The sequence below is a fragment of the Schistocerca piceifrons genome, chromosome X (assembly GCF_021461385.2).
Source record: "Schistocerca piceifrons isolate TAMUIC-IGC-003096 chromosome X, iqSchPice1.1, whole genome shotgun sequence".
Taxonomy (NCBI): domain Eukaryota; kingdom Metazoa; phylum Arthropoda; class Insecta; order Orthoptera; family Acrididae; genus Schistocerca; species Schistocerca piceifrons.
The window spans coordinates 434,848,271-434,868,670 of NC_060149.1; the positions used below are offsets into that span (position 1 = coordinate 434,848,271).

The 20,400-nt window shown below is 38.1% G+C and overlaps 1 protein-coding gene across 1 annotated transcript in view; it reads left to right on the plus strand.

Moving 5' to 3' along the window:
- LOC124721566 (signal recognition particle 54 kDa protein) overlaps positions 1-8,491 on the plus strand; it is a 53,601-nt gene extending 45,110 nt beyond the window's left edge. Inside the window, exon 9 of the mRNA XM_047246606.1 lies at positions 8,097-8,491. Coding sequence (XP_047102562.1) covers positions 8,097-8,188 — 92 coding nt within the window. The 3' untranslated portion in view covers positions 8,189-8,491. The remainder of the gene's footprint in view (positions 1-8,096) is intronic.
- Positions 8,492-20,400: the final 11,909 nt, after the last annotated feature.

The window sequence follows — 20,400 nt, forward strand, 5'->3', positions numbered from 1 at the left end:
GTGTGATGATGATGCTTACTGTATTTTTTGAAACAGTTTGTAAATAATCACTGCAAAGTGCTTATAAGACACACAAAGACAAATGGACAGTTTATACACATAGTAAAGATCATAGTTGTATGTGTGCGGCAATAGCAACTGTTTCTCAAGTCATTGCCGCATACACAGGTCATGGGAGTAAATGATTGACCATGTGAAGCTCAAACAGTCCTGTTTATTTGTCCACTTAATCCTTTACTTTCTTTCTGTTGCCCTGTATCCACCTGATGCATGATTAAGAATGATATGTTGCCTCTCCAATTTTGCGGAGAACCAGCCATATTTGTATTATTACCATGGGATTGTCACTCCCAAAGGCATTTTGAAACTTACTGCCAGCCCCTCCTACCCCCACCCCCACCCTGCTCTTCCAGGACAGGAATCTGTGTACCCTTCAAGTGTGCGCATATGCCATGTGACAGTTTTTGAAGTGGTTGTGCATTGTGTAACTGAGGTGGGACATGGGAAACAGCCTGTTGTATATATAGAAAGAAGTGGGAAACTGCCTAAAAATCATATCCAGGCTAACTGGAACACCAATCCCCCCTCATTAGTCAGCTAGGCAGATTTGATGGGGGCAATGTGCTCCATGGTCTCCTGGTAAGGGTCATATGATGCACTTGGCTATATGGATGTATTATTCATACACTTGCTGTGAACATCAAAAGGAAAATATGGTTCTTTGTTGCTAAGCTCAACATGAACAGGAGTTCAAAGATGTCAAATAGCTGAACATCAAGAAAAATCTAATAGTGCTTGGAGAAAGATGGAAGTAAGTTTTATGACAGCAGAGGATTTAAACTCTTCCAAGGCAGTGAACGCAGAGCTTCTAGGAAAGTGGCCATGATTCACCAACCACTGCAGGGCACAAAAGTGGAACTGTGGGGACAATGCAAATCATTATAGAGCCTTGTCAATCTCAAGGTGTACTTTGTGTTTATGGGGTGGATGGCTCTTGAGGCAATTCAGTCAGGCAAGCTATAGGATAGTTTCCCCACATCTCAGCTTCATTTCACTTGCTTGAATATTTAGGGTGTAAACAAATCACCAAATGAGGTAGCAAATAGTACACAAAAAATTCCAGTGTCACAAAGACTAAACTTCAGGTCAAAAGCTAAAACACTTAAAGACTATCTCCAAAAGTATCAGAGTGTTAGATGCTATTTTTGTGTGACAAGAACCAATTTGTGGAAGACATGGAATTCCTTCTGAGGGACGCAGGGAGTAATTTTATTTCCCTGTAACACATATCTCCAAATATGTTGAGAGAAAAGAGGAGCACAAAAATACTTAACCAATGAAGTTGCTCCCATACTATTAATAATTCATGTGGAGGAATTGAGGCTCATGGCACAAGTGAGACTTGTATTGCCTTGTCTCTAAAAGATTAATTCTTAAACTACTAATGTCTCTTTGCTAAAAGTTCTTAGCCTCTTGTGAAAGGGCCATCTCAGTGGAGGGAGAGCTGAATGTAGTGTGACTGACTTTACAAATCATGTAACTTCACATTTCACGCAAGTAGAAACATACGAGCAGTTCCTGCAGGTGTACATGTACCAAGTACAGTGATAATATGTTCCATTTACCTGCCCCCTAATGAGACTCCAGGCAATGAGCCTCTGCACAGATTTATCATACAGCTCTCCCAATCATTTCTCTGTGGGAAATTTTTAATTGCATTGTTCTGTGGTGATCTGCTACAAGCAGTCCTTAGGCTTGAGCTTCCAAAAGCTTGTTGTCAGAAAATCTTTCTTCCGAACAGAGCATGCATGTCAGTGCTTGCTATGAGATCCTTGTATGCTATCAGAATAGATGTTCATCAAGACTAAATAGATGCAGTATAGCACAAATATGACGTTAAGTTGATTCAAATGGTACAACACAGTCATAAAACATTTTAAACCAGCAGCAAGATCTCTGTGTTGCAAAATGTATCAACATGCACTGGTAGTGCTTCTGCTGCTGAAAGCAGATAATCCCGTGGAATGTTGTTGGCCTTCAAGTAGCATTTACAAACATTACATAGTTAAATTTCTTGAAACCAGGGTGCTCTGCTCAGCAGATGTAAATCAGTAAAATTCGGAACAATCCATGCTTAGTCTCCTCCCCCTACACTTCGGCATGATGACTGTGGGAGTAAAAGTTCTTTCAAATAAAGGTATCATGACTGATCACAATTGTTTTCAAATTGTTTTTTCTGTGCATGCACAGCTTCATGATCATTATGACACCTTTGTGTGAACACTCATTGGATATGTTATGTTGTTTGGCAATTTGTAGTGCTAGTTGACACCATTGCTCTCTTTCTGTTGCTCAAATGTTTCTGGCTTGAGTAATGAAACACTGCACCACTTACATATTTTTTCATGCTTAGCATGGCATGTTTCAAGAAGTTATTCTCATTGTCAAGTGCAAATATTTATGTAAGTGTTTTCTGGGATTTTTCACAAACAAATATTGTGTGTGTGTGTGTGTGTGTGTGTGTGTGTACATGCAGTTTTCTGCACAATGGAGGAGGCATAGTATACTTTGTAACCTCATAAACATCATTACAGTGCAAGAGAGGCAGAACAACACACATTTACAATTTGATCACATTGGAATGAAGCCTCATCCGTAAACAGAACATTTGCACTGAAATGAGGATTGACACATTGTTGGATGAACCATTCGCAGAAGTGTACCCGTGGAGGCCAATCAGCTGCTGATAGTGCCTGCACACGCTGTACATGGTACGGAAACAACTGGTTCTCTCCATACGGTGACATGGTCAACATTACCTTGTACAGCAGCAACTTCTCTGACGCTGACATTAGGGTTATCGTCAACTGCACAAAGAATTGCCTTGTCCATTGCAGGTGTCGTCATCGTTCTAGGTCTTCCCCAGTCGCGAGTCATAGGCTGGAATGTTCCATGCTCCCTAAGACGCCGATCAATTGCTTCGAACGTCTTCCTGTCGGGACACCTTCGTTCTGGATATGTCTCCATACAAACGTACCGCGCCACGGCTATTGCCCCGTGCTAATCCATACATCAAATGGGCATCTGCCAACTCCGCATTTGTAAACATTGCACTGACTGCAAAATGACATTCGTGATGAACACTAACCTGTTGATGCTACGTGCTGATGTGCTTGAAGCTAGTACTGTAGAGCAATGAGTCGCATGTCAACACAAGCACCGAAGTCAACATTCCCTTCCTTTAATTGGGCCAACTGGCGGTGAATTGAGGAAGTACAGTTCATACTGACGAAACTAAAATGAGCTCTAACATGGAAATTAAGCGTTTCCGCACACATGTCCACATAACATCTTTTCTTTATTTGTGTGTGAGGAATGTTTTCTGAAAGTTTGGCCGTACCTTTTTGTAAGACCCTGTATATCACACAAAAAAAGTTCCTTGAAAAGCTGGGCTCTACTGCATTATGTTTTTTGTTGTTTATATCAACAAAATGTGCTCTGGTGCATCCTTGTTGTGAGACGAAACCCATTTTCACCATCAGAATAGTAAACAAAAGTAGAATGAAGTGGAACAAAGTTCAGAGCGGCATGTCGAGAGTTCTGCATGAAATTTCTCATAGCTGGTGAAAACTGGGAACTTACACATTTTCCGTCATTCATTTCATAATAATTCTCACCTTACAAGATGTAAATTGTGGTTAATTTTGTCAAAAAAGTTTTATAATTCCCCATTGAAAATGATCAGCAAGCATATCCTGTGTGTCTCCTATCACAATAAATAAATGAACTTCCCCGAGTTTACTATAATTTTAATGGAGTATCTCTTAACAAATGTTTAACTTTTTACAAGCTTCTCAAAATTTGGTTTGCAGGGTTTGTATAGGCCCAATTTTGGCTCCAATAATGTAGTCAGATTTTTGTGTACCTGATTACAAACCAAGCAAACATGAACTAATATCTCTCTGCAGACCCGGAGCTGCTGTGTAAACCAAGGAACATTGTGCTGCAATCAGCTTTTCAGATGAACAAGATGACAAATGAGCCATAGCACATTTGAATCAATGATCAAACTTAACTCTTAGTGATCAGTTAGTTGGTTTTGGACATAAGTGGCAGACTATGAGTTTTATGAGAGACCTCCCGCAGGACACAGTAAACTGTGTAAGCCTGGCAACCACTCGCAACATATACCAGACACTTCATTGTGATTCTGTGTCGACAATAAGCAGACATACTAAAGAAATGTTATTAAAAAAAATCTAGATTCTCTGAGATCATGGTTAAAAATTTTGTCAACACAAAACAGGAAATGATTTGCACTTCGATAAGACTTCCTGTAATGTGGTATGTCAGGTGTACATAATAGGATTCTGTCATTGGATATTATATTTAAAGACTTGGTAACAACATAAACATAACACACTTTCAGTAAAGAATATGTGATAGCATGTATTATATCTGATATACTTTGTATTAATGAAATCACAAAATGAAAATTAATGTTACCTGTCTCTTTGTGCAAGTCTTTTTTATAAGTACTTGAAGAAATGTGCAGCAAGCTCCGGATTGTCCCGGTTAATACAAAACTCATGCTACAAAACATGGATAGTCCAAAATAAATATGTTTTTTACTGGGAACGGCAATTTTCTGTATCTAAGAAATAAGCCACATGTCACATTTGAAAGCCCACTGCATGGCTTACAGGTTACTCACCAGAAGCTGACAACTATTTTATAAAGTTACACTTAAAACATACTGTACTTTGTATCATCCATTCAATTTTGCAAAATAATCATCAGTTATTTTCTATTTCAATTCACATTTTTCCTGACAATAGTTCTCATTTGCTAAAGTGCCTGCTTCTGGGACACAGGGAGGAATGCCAGCCCCAGATTGAATACTCATGGATTAATGATATGGGGTGGTGTGCTGGTCAGCCTGGATGTTGGTTTAGATGGTTTTCCACATTCTCTTCAGTGAATAGTGGGTTGGTTCCACTACACACAGACAGTAGTAGTGGTAGTAGTAGCAGTAGTACACAAATTCCACCCCCAAGAGGAGAAAGGTAGCTGGCAGTAGCTTTAAAATGCCTTTGGGAGTGTTGTTGTTGTTGTGGTCTTCAGTCCTGAGACTGGTTTGATGCAGCTCTCCATGCTACTCTATCCTGTGCAAGCTTCATCATCTCCCAGTACCCACTGCAACCTACATCCTTCTGAATCTGCTTAGTGTATTCATCTCTTGGTCTCCCTCTATGATTTTTACCCTCCACGCTGCCCTCCAATACTAAAGTGGTGATCCCTTGATGCCTCAGAACATGTCCTATCAACTGATCCCTTCTTCTAGTCAAGTTGTGCCACAAACTCCTCTTCTCCCCAATTCTGTTCAATACCTCCTCATTGGTTATGTGATCTACCCATCTAATCTTCAGCATTCTTCTGTAGCACCACATTTTGAAAGCTTCTATTCCCTTCTTGTCAAAATATTGATTGTCCATGTTTCACTTCCATACATAGCTACATCCCATACAAATACTTTCAGAAACGACTTCCTGACACTTAAATCTATACTGGATGTTAACAAATTTCTCTTCTTCAGAAATGCTTTCCTTGCCATTGCCAGTCAAAATTTTATATCCTCTCTACTTTGACCATCAACAGTTATTTTGCTCCCCAAATAGCACAGCTCCTTTACTACTTTAAGTGTCTCATTTCGTAATCTAATTCGCTCAGCATCACCCGGCTTAATTTGACTACATTCCAGTAGCCTCGTTTTCCTTTTGTTGATGTTCATCTTATAGCCTCCTTTCAAGACACTGTCCATTCTGTTCAACTGCTCTTCCAAGTCCTTTGCTGTCTATGACAGAATTACAATGTCATCGACGAACCTCAAAATTTTTATTTCTTCTCCATGGATTTTAATACCTACTCTGTATTTTTATTTTGTTTCCTTCACTGCTTGCTCAATATACAGATTGAATAACATTGGGGAGAGGCTACAACCCCGTCTCACTCCCCTCCCTACCACTGCTTCCCTTTCATGTTCCTTGACTCTTATAACTGCCATCTGGTTTCTGTACAAATTTTAAATAGCCTTTCACTCCCTGTATTTGACCCCTGCCACCTTCAAAATTTTAAAGAGAGTATTCCAGTCAACATTGTCAAAAGCTTTCTCTAAATCTACAAATGCTAGAAATGTAGGTTTGACTTTCCTTAACTTATCTTCTAAGATAATTTGTTGGGTCAGTATTGCCTCACGTGTTCCAATATTTGTACGGAATCCAAATTGATCTTCCCTGAGGTCAGCTTCTACCTGTATATGCAGACACGATTGGTTCTCCACACAACAGAAGCAGCATCATACCAGTCCCAACATGGCATTGACCAGATAAAGGGCGCCAGACAGGAAGGAAGGAAGAAGGAAGGTAGCTTCTCGTATTTTGGAGAGTTAAAACATCAGTGCAGTCAATCAAAATTTGTTTGGCATACTGTAGTGACAGATAAACACATTTTTGTACTGCTATATATGTGCTGATTGGCTCCCAGATTGCCGCATGTTTGCTCTCGTCTGTTACCGAACACGCTTTGTTCACTACATCCATGTCACATATCGGCTCAGATCCAGGTTCAGAGACATAGCTATTAAACCAGTCACACATTTATTCCTGATCTACTGAACCACCAGAAATTTATGTTCTAAATGAAAATATTGGTTCTGATTATAACAATATTTCAGGCTTCATTTTTTTATTTTTCAAAATTTGTCAAACTATGCATGGATAATCCTCACCTTGAAGATCAGGAGCTTGCTGTATATGATGAGTACAACCATGTAATAATATTAGTTTCTTACACATAAGAACAAAATTTGAAGTTGAGAAAGTAACATACTATTGTATTGAGCTTGTGAATATTTGTAGAACTGGATGAAAACTGTAGATACACCAACAGTGTAAAATGTTATATGAAAATTTACTTCATAATGATGTAATGGCTGAATTTATTTATGCCACTGAGATATTAAAGAACAAATATAGAGGCCACAGTCTTCGATGTACTGAGAGTAAAATTTATTTATAATATGTTTCAGAAAGTGTCAGAGATTGATTGTACTGTTAGCTTTTTAAAAATCTGCTCATTACTATATATTTTCTCTTCAGGCAAATATCGTCACGAGTGTATTCTTTATAGAACATGCAATGATTTTAAACCCAAGTGTGATAACTATGAATTATTTAGGAATAAAGAAGACAACTCGCTGAAAGGCAGAAGCCCTGCATCATCGATAGGTACACAAATAAAAGGTACAGAGCTTGGCTAGCTTTTGGAATGCACTTTCTTTTCAAAGCTTGTAGGGAAAACACACACACACGCACAAACGTCTCTCCCTAAATTGTGCTCAGTTGACTGCCAGCCCTTTCCAGTCCCATGGTGAGTGTACTGGGGTGAGGTGGGGTGAGGAATGGAGAGAGGCGGGATGGGGTTTGTGGGAAGTGCCTCGTGAGAGAGTGGGGAACCATCTGTGGGCCAGCTACCGCCTTGTTTTTGGCAACAGTTTGGCAGTGGCCATTCATTCTAGTTGACAACTGGTGGTTTGTCATATCAGTGTAAAATGCTGTACAGTGGTTGCAGCAGAGCTGGTACATAACATGGCTACTTTCACAGGTGGCCTTGCCCCTGATGGGGTAGAATAAGCCTATGATGGGTGGGTGGATTGGGCACGTCTTGCATCTGGGTCTTCCACAAGGGTATGATCCGTGTGGCAGAAGATCGGGGGTGGGATGGCATAGGGATGGACTAGGATGTTGTGGTGGTTGGGTGGGCAGTGGAACACCACTTTGGGTAGGTTTGGAAGTATCTTGGCTAGGATGTTCCTCATTCCAGAGCATTGGATGACAATGGGTGTGCTTATTTAAAGCATTCATGCAAGTAGTTCAATAGCTAAGATCAGCAAGAAAAAGAATGTAAAGCTTGAGACTGTAACTGGTTCAGATAAGTTACAGGTATTTTCATTCTTATGAGCATATTATTTTGCATGTGTTTAAATTTTTAACATTTCCCTGTAGTAATTTACATTATTTTTTTCCTTTCTGCTTTAGGTGGAATGCCAGGACTTCAGAATATGATGAGGCAGTTGCAACAAGGAGCAACAGGAGGTCTTGGAAACCTAATGGGTTTTGGAAATAAGTGATAATAGGTTTAACAGTGATGACACATACTGCATATTTATTGTACATTCGAGTATGAAAATTGCAGTTTGGTTTATTTATAACTTCCAAATAATTACTCAGTGCAAAAAAAGAAATGAAGAGTATTCTATCTACGATCTTAATAGTTACGAAGTTTGCAGAATGGTATCTAGAATTTGGACATCTTTGCATGCCTGTTACAAAATTGAACGTCTTCTCAAATTTAACGTTTGAAATGATTTGAATGTAAATTGAGAAAATGAGAGTAAAAATAGCAAGAAATAAATTCAGTGGGCCTGCATGTACAAGTTGTTGATAAACTTTCAAAAGTATCATATACAAATTTTTCTACTAACTAAAATCCAGTAAAGAGAAGTGTACCCCACTCACCTGATTAAAATTTTGTGCGGCAGGCAAAATGAGTTAAGTATATCTTCCTTTTGAAGACACACACAATGTATGAAGTGAAAAGAAATTTACAGTCATACTGTAATTTAAGGGTATAAAGTGAGAGATTGAAACAATCCTCCATGATTTAGGTGAAAATGATGCCTTGTCTTGTAATTTTTTCCATTCAGATTTCATGTTCGACATCTTTGTTCCCATTTCACAGTAATGACTTGTCATAACAACATGGATAGCTGGTCATCTTCAATATATTTTTCAGTGTGTGTGTGTAACCAAGACCCACAAATGCTGTGAGTAGATCTGGTTCATGAGGAATTGTTGTGGTTTTGTTACCACAGAGTTGTTACTATGGCAGGCACCTGACTGGTTCCCAGGAAGGAGACAATTTCTTCAGTGTCCTAAAGGCACTGTGGGAGTCTTTTTTTAAAAAAAAAAAAAAAAAAAAAACAGCATGTGTGCATTTCCTATGTTTCTGTAGATGATTGTGTCTTTGACAGGTTGTATGTATACAAGGATGTGCTCACTAGTTAAAGTTCCTGGAGGGTAATTTTGCATGACTGTTGCACTTTTCTGTACCAGAGTCCAACTCTGGTAAATAGCAGCATTCTAACAACAAATACCTTAATTACACAGTATTTGTTGTTCTAACTGATAAAGAGGTCTGTGGGCACTGTACAGAAATATAACACTCTGATAAGTGGAATTTTATGGTGCTTACTATGCTTCAACATCTTTATATCACTCCTAATGGAAGTCACCATTCAGTAGTACCTATTATTTGTCCATCATCTGCCTGCAATATCACCTCATATTTGTGCTAATGCTATACCAATCATTCCCAATGGTTTTACAGTATTCGTTTGGTTTGTTTCAGTGTGTTACAGTTTTCTCAAAATGAACTAAACATTTTGTGCATCACACAATGAGCATGATCGTCGATTTGTCATCTAATAATTTACACATGGTTTTTGGAGTGCTAATGTGATTATTATTATTATTATTATTATTATTAGTGCAAAGCAGACTTAATTTTATTGTGTGATTCATAGCAGCTACTTAAAGTATGTGCTTGCATTTGTATTTTTGGTTTTGCTTTTCGTGAGAGATCAAATGGGTATCCATCAGTTAAGACTTTGAAGTTAAACTGTAAGAAAAAATACACTGATACTCCTCAGGCTCCACATGCATAGCTCTATTACTAACAGTATATTGATACTGCATGAGACACCCATAGTGTGTTGTGTGGCAGTTTATCTTTCATCCTAACATGTTTTAAAATAATAATACTCACTGCTTTGACAATCCAAGCAATATAAAGAAACACTTTTTTCATGTCTAATGTACAGATCTTCATCTGTGCTATGTCTGCCTAATGATACTCAGTATCCTGTTGTTGCATAATTTCAAAAAGTCTTTTAGTTTTGCTTATTGTTACCACTAATTTACATTCATAAGGGCAGTAAGAAAGAATGAAAATGGAAAAAAAAGCAATCCAGGGCACCACTAGAATGAATGTTGCCCTCATAATTGTACTACATACATGCTCAAGTTATTAGACTAAAGTCATTTACCTTGCAGAAGATAAATTTATTACAAACCTATACACAAGAATTGACATTCATGCACTTAATACCAAGCGCGCCTTTATTCATCATAGAAAGTTGTGCTGTGGAATTGTTTTCATCAACTTTTCACATGGTATGAAAATATTTCCTGTAACATTTCTTCTTTAAAGTTACAACTACACATTTAAATTGATGATAATTGTGACAACAGACATTATAATACCTGATTAACATTTAAAAAAGTGTAAGGCACAGGGACATAACAGCCAATGACTTTTCTCACAAACAAGAAGTAATGCTGTTTATACCACTAAATCACTGTGTGTCCACTTAGAGGTGCACTAGTAGTGTGCCCACACTGTAAAATTTAAATCATTGTGTGATTTATTACAAAAAGAGGTGCATCTGCAGCACTCAAAAATGTCAACATCAAACAAAAAGAGGATATTTCTTTAACTTATGCAGTTTAATTTCAAAGTATTACAATAATTTGCTTTAGTCTAATAATTTGAATACACAGTTTTCTTAATTTGTACAAACAGACTGCATTGTCATTCTTTGAAGAAGTATCTCCAAAGGCAGCTCACTTCAATTTTAAGTTATGTAATTTTCATTTGGTTCCCTCTTGGCTTCTGCACTGCACAACTTGAGATGTGTGGGCCCTACCTTTGTCTGAAGCAGTAGGTGGAGAGAGAGAGAGAGAGAGAGAGAGAGAGAGAGTGTGTGTGTGTGTGTGTGTGTGTGTGTGTGTGTGTGTGTGTGTGTGTGTTGTGGGGGGGGAGGGGGGGGGGGTTACTAGAGTTCTGAGTATTCCTTGCACTGCAAATACAGGAAATGTAAATACATGATGTTTTGTAAGTGAAGGCCGTTAATACTACTGAAGCATTGAGCGCTTATACGACTAATACGGTGTGTGTATTATTATATTCTGAAGACACAGCTTTCCAGTAATGATGACCATTATTCCTTCATCATGTATTAATACATGATACTGACAAAATAGCTGCAGTGAGAAGTCACCTAAAGTCTAAGGATGACTAGTATAACGATGATGATGATGATGATGATGATGAAGATGAATTATTTCAGTACTAATAATGAAGATCTAAGTGCAAATTTTGAGATGGCCAAATTTAGGTGGTCATCCTTTTGTACCAACAGAAATCACATTATACTTTGTGTAAATAAGAATTCAAATGTATTTCTACAACCCTCTGGCTTGGAAAATAACTTGAGCGTTTGCTAAGACAGTCTGTTGCGACAGTGTGATGAATGTTCAGAACAGTATGTAATCAGGAAAGAATAATTAAGATCTCTACTGATGCTGTGAAGAAAACGACTTCATTGATTGCTAATATTAACTGTTCGCAGGTTATGAGACCAGAACACCACAGTATGATTTTGCTGCTTGTCGCAATATCATACATGCATCAACAGTTATATCTGTATTACATATCTTAATATTTAATCCAGATTAAATTGTGAAATGAAGAATTTCTGCAAAGGAATAATTCAAAAATTATTAATTTATTTGAAGTATCTGAAAGCAAAATATTTGCATAGCACTATCCTCAGTGCACAACATTCAACAGAAACTAACATACGTGCAAATTATTTTCTGTTTCATTAATCACTTTCATTATACGTGTTACTTAACCATTTTGCTGCTCTGATCTTGTGTACACATCATACTACGCTGTTCCCCAGGTGCTGCAGACACGTATACACGCGCCGCTTGGGTTTTCATACAGTCCTATGGATGTTTGGATGCGTCCTGAGCTGCTGACTTGTCACTGCTGCAGAGAAGTTACTTCCATATCTCTGTGGATAAAAAAGTTTGAGTATTTATTGTACAACATGTGTACCTCATTGTGTGCTATTATTCACAAAAAAAAACCTCATTTAGGTATCTTGAATCATTTGAGATATGACGGTTGTCATAACCACGATTTGTGATGCTCAAGGACATGAATGGGTGCATCACATGCGGGCATCCATTAGATATGAAACCCAATAACTCAAGAAGGAAGTGAGATACCATTCTGCTCTCAGTTTTAAATAATATTTTGATATCTTATATATATGTGTGTGTGTATTTCATTCACTTCACTGTATGGGTTAAAATCAGCCATACACAAAGCTTACGTAGTGTGTTTAACCTCTGCAGAATCTATAAATTTCGCTCGGTACTTTACTTAATTTTCTGCAGTGCAGTAACTGTGGCACATAATGAAAAGAAATTCAGCTCTTTATAAAGCACAAAGATATCAGTCAGTAAGATGTGCAAAAATCAATTTGTTTCATGTAATAGTTTTTAAAAAATTGTATAAGTATTTCATATCGGTCGGAATGCTGTCTCTCAACACAGGTACCAGCAATGTGCAAGCAATGTGGCCATAACAAAAGCCATCCTCAGCATGGAATGCAGAAAGCACATCTGTAGCAGCGAAAGGGTTAACAATATTTACTGATGAAAATTTCCCAAAACGAGGTGTCACAAACAAAAGAATATCATGGCCTTTAGCTTAATAGTGTTCCTTCTCTTACGTAACTCCCTACCAGTTCTTGCATCTTAGCTCACGGAAGACTTGAAAAGTTATTTTGGCTTATAGTTTATTCAAGTCACTATTCCCCCGTTCACAAGCTAGTACATTCTTCCTCATTGTCTTCACTTCGTGATAGAAAGCAGCCTGAATACATGTACGCTAGAGCTGTATCTATTTTGTTCAGTTATCATGTTACAAAAATAAGAGTAATCACAAAGAAATTGAAGGAAATGGACTCTACATTTTATATACAGAACTGGAATGAAGTAAAGGCACCAAGAAAAATATGGACAAGTAGATGAACACTTGGACTGCCTCAGGATAGTGCATTGTAAACATTTGACATAGCCGAGATAACTCACAATGATGAACCAAGAGGTTGAAAAGTATTGGCACTGGTGTCATTTGATTTCTCTCCCCATACATCCAAATTTGGAGACGAGTGTCAATATCACTTGCATACTTCCATTATTTCCTTAATACAATCCTTTTGTGAAGTGTTGATACTAAAATGCTTACAGAATGTTTGTTGAAACATGATTACTATAATTTCGTCACTAATCAGCTCCTTTCACATGGCAAATTAAGTCTGAAATAAACCATATAATTTAGATTTAGCTGACCACCCTGTACTAACTACATAAAATGTTACAAAACATACAAAACTAGACATATGATGTGCCTTACATAATCCTCTTAACACAGATGTTACTGTCTGTTATTTCCATCTGTGCTGTTAGTTTTGTGTGCTCTGCTTTCTGCTTTGCATAGCTGCTATAAGATATACACTCATTAGCAGTTGAATTAGAGGTACATACCGAGTAGCATGTCGCACGCTGTTTTGACCTGACGATACTGGTGTCTTGTCATGCTACAGACATTGAGGCGCTAAAAGGAATTTTTGTGGAGAGGGGGAGGGATGGGGAGAGACATACTGACCGACAACCGCTCAACCACTGGCCACGACTAATGGAAAATAGACAGAGCTGTTTTCAAGGCATGCATCTCACATGATTAGTGTTCTGCATATGCTCAATAGGGTTCATTTCATGTGATGGATGGGAGCTGGAGCTGAGGAGGATGAGGGGGAGGGGGAGAACGCACAAGCAATCTCATGATTGTAGAGTGTTCTTCAAATCATTCTGACATTGTTGAGGAATGATAGGATTGTGGAGGTGCGTTGTCTCGGGGGCACACATTGCTTGCAGAATTCTGTAAGCAAACTAATGTATGCATGTGGCTGGATCGTTTGGTTTTGTATTTTTCTGTAGTGGAAGATTAAGGCACACTAATAGGAGCCCTATTTAATCCTGTGTAAACATCCTCCACATAAGAATACCTTTACTACATGCTCCAGTGGTGCCCTGTTGATAAGTGTGGTGCATTGTTTTATGTTGTTTGGTGTGTATCAGCATATACCATTACTCCTTAATCCCAGGTGACCTTTCTCCGTGCTCTGGAAGTCCGATGATGGTGGTTGTGCACCCATGCTAATCTCTGCACCCTGTGACTTGCTGTGTACAGAGGTACATATGTGGGCCAGTGGCTTCTGTACCCAACAGCATGTTCGTGTTTCTGGAATGATACTGCTTCTCACTGGTTATTGTTGCCCAACATTAACTTAATGAGTGATTTGCTTCACTGTGGCTTGTCTAGTCACAGTTAGAAACCACAACAGTTGACCCTAGCAGCAGCGGTCTTCCTAGAATCGAGATACTCTGTTTAGACTTGACACAATATCTGAAAATCGCAGTGCCTGCATGGCCTTGGATATGAAAGGTTCCATGCATAAGAAAACAATAATTTGGCTGTGACTAAACACACTGATGTTGCACATCTTGCACTCAGCTGTCATTCGAGTGGCCAGTTTGAGGTCAGTCGACTTTTCAGTCATGTGACCAGCTATTTCTAATGTTATTGCTGTTGAGTGTTTTATGTGATAGACTTTAGGTACATATATTCCACATTACATGCAAAACTGTAGCCCCCTCGCGTGCCCTCTACTAGCTGTGTGAACCAGTTCACAGGTCAGATGATACCAGGGACATGCAGTCTCCAATAGAACAATACCTAGTAAAGAACTGTGTTCTCAAACTAATGTAGAGGCTGGTGACTTTTCTATTTTATACATTAAAAATTAAATCCATTGTTATCATGTTGTGGTAGTTTTAAACACAGGACTTAGTAATAGATACATATACATTTAGGTGTTAAGTGGAAATAGTCCACAACATTCAGTTCATTTGGAGAAAATATTGTCGTAACATTACTCTATGAATGGTTTGATAGAAAATTTATCAAATGCTAAATCTATCACATAAATTGTATAAGTAATTCTGACACTTGTGAGGCAGACTGATTGCTGGTTCTGTTCTGTACCTTCTTCTTCTTCTTCTTCTTCTTCTTCTTATTATTATTATTATTGTTTGATAGACTTGTTCCTTTGTATAAGATGATAATGTCATTTGCCTGCTGTGAGAGTATCACCTTTTCAAGTCTGCAGGTAGATATTTAGTTCTATGTCTCATATTAAGTAACATAAATCTGTACCAAGGACTATTACAGCCTGTGTTATTGTCCACTGAAAGACGTTTCACATTTTCAAGTTTGTGTGTGTGTGTGTGTGTGTGTGTGTGTGTGTGTGTGTGTGTGTGTGGGCGTGGGCGTGGGCGGGCGTGCGCGCATGCGCACACACATTGGTATTCTTGAAGTTGAAGTTTTGGAGAGACGTTGATGCTAAGCAATGTCATTTCATTTAACACATATATACTTGAAAACTGAAGTCTTTCAGACAATATTTGTCATCATCATCATCATCATTATTATTAGATAACCTTGCAATGTATAGGTGCTTTTAATATGATTCATTATATAGTTTTACTTATCTTGTACATATTGGGGAGTTAGTTTTCGCCTGCTATAACTGGGTGCCACACAAGAAGACAACAGCGTGATACATTCTGTGCAGAGAGTGACAGAGTTCCTTGTGGTGTCACTAGTGTTCTCTGTGTGTCTGTCCTATGCTCACACTCCAGTCATTGCCAACCGGCAATGCATGGGTGAGCACTACACCCAGCCACTGTTTCTATTTGTGATTCTGCCTAGCAGAATTTACATGCTCGGGAAACTATCAGTCACTTCTTGATGTAATACTCATAATGTTTGCTTTATGTCACACATAATGAACACTACAGTGGCTAAGTAACCTCACTATACTTACACTAACATGAGAATGAATGCTAAATGTTCACACACAAGCCGATGCACATGCTACTGACAGATGTCGCAGAATTATGTTATTGGCTGGTGTGTCACATGGTTCACTGATCTTGGTCACTGCGCATCACCCCACCACCTGCCTTCTTGTGTGCGCACCACTATAACATCATATCACCTACATTTCTATTGCCATGTGAACATTTGCCTCAGAAACCTGATATTTACATTCCTAGCAATGATTACTTGCACATAATTATTTTTCAGGTTTGTAAATTTCTTTTTTCAATTTTAATTTTTTTTCAGAAACTCCATAAACCATGTGTCCTTTTTAGCCTTCTTTATATAGTTTTCTATCCTGCCACTCTTACATGTGCATGCCACAGTGGACAATACAGACAAATAAATTAATTTTTAGTAAAAGTAGTTCTTTTTGCAATTTACCTTTTCATCAGTTTCTGTAATTCACCAAAAAGCCTTCCTGCAATGCATTTATTGTGTTGGGGTAGGTTTTATATTTATTTATCTTTTCAGATTTCCCCTCTAGTGTCTTCCATTGCAGCTGCTCAATTATAATGGCATATCACATGTACATTTTCTGTATAGCCAGTTTTTGCCCACAGCACTTCTAACAAAATGCTAATGTATGCTTCAGATTGTTATTTTCCTACTGGAGCTGATCATCATTGTCGTGAGTGCCCATTGATATGCATCTGTTGTAAAGAGATTGCTGCAAATCCAGTAGTAACCAACAACCTCTTAAGTAGTCGGAAAATTATAGTGGCCTGCTATTACCATTGTACTATCACAGAAATTTTACTTGAAATATTCTGCAGAAGCAACTGCTGTTTTCTTAGCAAATAAAAATGTCCTGGTACTAATTATTACATACCTTAGACTGTTTCAGATACGCAATTCGTACATTCTGTGTCATATATGACCTTGCTACTTCTGAAATTATACTACACAAACAACTATCTTTTTTTTGATGATGTTTGTATTTGTGATGAAATTATTAAATTACATCATTATTCCTTTATTGACCAAAACTGTATATGTCAGAAACAATATGTAAGGGATCGAGGGTAGACAATTTATGATAGTACATAAGTGAGTGTAAATATAGTCAATGTTAAAAAGTAGCGTAAATTTTGGTGTGTACTGTTATCTTTTTAAAGCCACATTTACACAGAGTTTAAAAACACATTTCTGTACATAACATTGTTTCTGACAAAATCTGCAACATGTTCGCAGCTATGTTCATTGTTTGTATCTCCATCTGCCGTAGTAAAAAGTATTTATGTATGTTTATTAGCATCATCTGTTATGTCAATGCTAGTGGCAAACACTTCATGTTGTGTGTTTGAATTGCATTCTATGCTATGTCCAACAAAAATGGTGAATTAATTATATGTGGTGCTGCATTAATAATAATGGAGAATATAAGGAAGCATTGGTGGTTAAAAACAGACTATAAAAAATGTGGCAGGAGTTACATGCTGTGCAAGCAGAATTTGGAGGATGGTGCTGATTTTTGTAACTTCACCAGGAAATCACCGTCCGGTTTTGAAATTCTAAAGAATATGATAGTGCAATTTGTTTCAAAGAAAAACACACATTTCAGAAGAGCAGTTCCTGTAAAGCAAAGAGTTTTTGTTGCTATTTATTTTTTGGCAACAGTAGCTTGGTTTCAAAGTTTATTCAGTTCCTCAAAGCCAGGTATAGCTTATACAGGATGGTCAGAAACAGTACGAAGAACTTGTGAGAGTGTTGTGAGGTAGGTTGTGCTGAGAAACAATTGTTCAGAAGAAAATTAGCTAGTGCATCATTTGTGATGTAATTAGCATGGCCAATCAGGCCATTGTGCATGCAAATTCAAGTGGTCCCAGAGAAAGTGTTTTTTTGTTTGGTTTCCTTAAAATGAACCTGACAGCAATACAAGAACTGGACATAGGACAGTAGTACGGATCAAACGTGAGCCAAAACCTCAGCACTTTTGTGCACTGTTGTTCATGCTATGAGAACAACCGACACTAATTGTATTTGGTGGTCCACTTGAATTTGCATGCGCAATGGCCTGATTGGCAAACTTTAATGTTAATTAACTCGGAAACAGTGCAACATATTGAATTTTTTTCTTAACAACTATTTCTCTGCACAACCTACCCTGTAACACCCTTACAAGCTTTTCAGATTGTTTCTGACCACCATGCATAGTTGCAGCAGTTGGTCAAGGCAATTTAAGTATGTAAGTAACATTGAGAGACATGTTTTATTGCAAATAAATACTTTCAGTACATTAACAAAGACAGTGAGTCCATAAAGTCATGATCCAGTTTTGATCAGTAACAGAAAAGCAATTAAACAACACAGAAATATGAAACAAGAAGGAAGTGAAAGAAACACTATCATCATGTGTCTACCTGTTCAGCGCAGTTCAATGTCACTTCAATTTGTTGCTCTACACACATCTAACTGGTATTTCCTTCCCACATACTTGTAAGGACATCTAGTGTAACAGAGTGAATTGCGTCTGTGGTTCTCTGTTTTAAATGATTGATGTCATTGATACATTCTCTGTACACAAATTGCTTCACATAACCCCAAAAGTAAAAGTCTGATGGTGTTAGGTCCAGGGATCTTGGTGGCCATGACTTAAAACCACCCCTTCCTGTCCACCACAGGGGAAATTTTGTATCCAGAAACTGGCGAACCGTGTTCGTGTAGTGTGGAGAGGAGTGTTGTCTTGTTTAAGAGGACTCTTTGTGGAAATTGTGGAATTACAACATGTCAGGGTAATTGTTTGATGTCATAGTCTGCTCTGCAAAGAAAAACAGGCACTTAACTACTTCATATGTCAGGATGCACCACACATCCACCTTAGAGGTGTTGGGTTTATACACAATGTGGGCATGAGGAATTTCAGAAGCCCATATTTTGATGTTACAGTGATGAACATGACCACAGTCGTGGAATGTGGCCTCATCGCTAAACACAATCTTCCTCATAAATTGTTCTTCATAATCAGTCTCGTTAAACTTAACTGTAACAAACTCGAATCATTTTGGTCTATCAGTCCGTTTGATAGTATGCAATAATTGCAATCTGCAACCCGAAAAACAAATATGTTAATTCAAAACCTTATGAACAGCAGTCTTTTTTAGGCTTAAGCCTCAAGCGCGCGCGCACCAATTTTTGGTGCTCCTTAGGTAGCTGTGGCATATAGCTTCTTCAGACTTGTCTCTTACCGAAGGCCCTTTAACTGCATATCCTACCAATTAATGTTACTTCTATGTGGTGGCTCTTCACTGTACATGTGATGATATTCAGATTGAACACTGCACACACATTCAAATTTAGCAAGCTGCAAAAGACAGTGAACTTTCCTTTGCACCATCCACACCTCAACTGATGTGGCCTGATGTGCTCCTGCTACATGGTTAGTCGTGTTGTGTCATCACCTTGCGTGCGCACACCATTTAACTTCATTACATAAACTCTTTGCAATGCTGTCCAGTGTAGCGAAAGCTTCAACCTTTCATTTCATTTATGTTAGCCACAACCAGCACTCCTAACTGCACTATGACTTTACAGACACACTGTATAATCAAATCATCTTCATTATCAACACAGCCCTCCTCTTCCAGAGTTATGTTATAGTTGGTACCAATGATTGTGATGAGGAAATTGTCAATCCTCCTGCCACATCCAAGCTCACTGATATTTTCTCTGTTCTCTCGCATAAATCCAGTTCTGCCTCAAAGAGATCCAGATACAGTTTGTCTGTACTGTATTTGTAGATACCTCAGTTTCTTTTCCATGTCACTGCTGCTGTTAAGCACAGCAGCAATTTACTGCACCGAGTCCTGTTTTAACTTGGATTTTTTATAATTTGCACTTCACACACTCCACAGGTACTCTTCTCACAGTGTGTTTGATTTTGACAACATATGTTTGAAGTTACCACGCTGTACAAGACAACACAATTACTATAGTCTGTTGCATGAAGTAAGTCGTAAAATAAACAAACACTAGTGCCACACAGTGGTATTTAGTGGCTGCAGGCCAGAAACAGTGTTATGCTTGAAACTCTGTATAAATGTGGCTTAACTGAAGAGTGAATGAAATTAACATTTCTGGTGCAAGTTATTCAGGTTAGAGTTTCTGAAACAAAGTAAGTGTTCTGGTTGTTGATAAACTATTCTACAGAAGTGTCTGTATAACATTACTGGATGATCACATGTTGCATGCCTGACAACTTTTCATGATGGTGTGTGTATTCAGATCACCCAGTTTTCTGCATTTGTGATAAAATTAGTGAGATATACCATTTTTCCTTTAATAGGTAAAATTGTATACATCTAATGCAGTGTGTAAGTGATCAGGTATGGAATTGGACTTTCTACTGCTAAATGATGGTAAAAAATTTTGTAGACACCTGATACATGTGTGGACAGAGGCAGATGTAATCTGGACTTC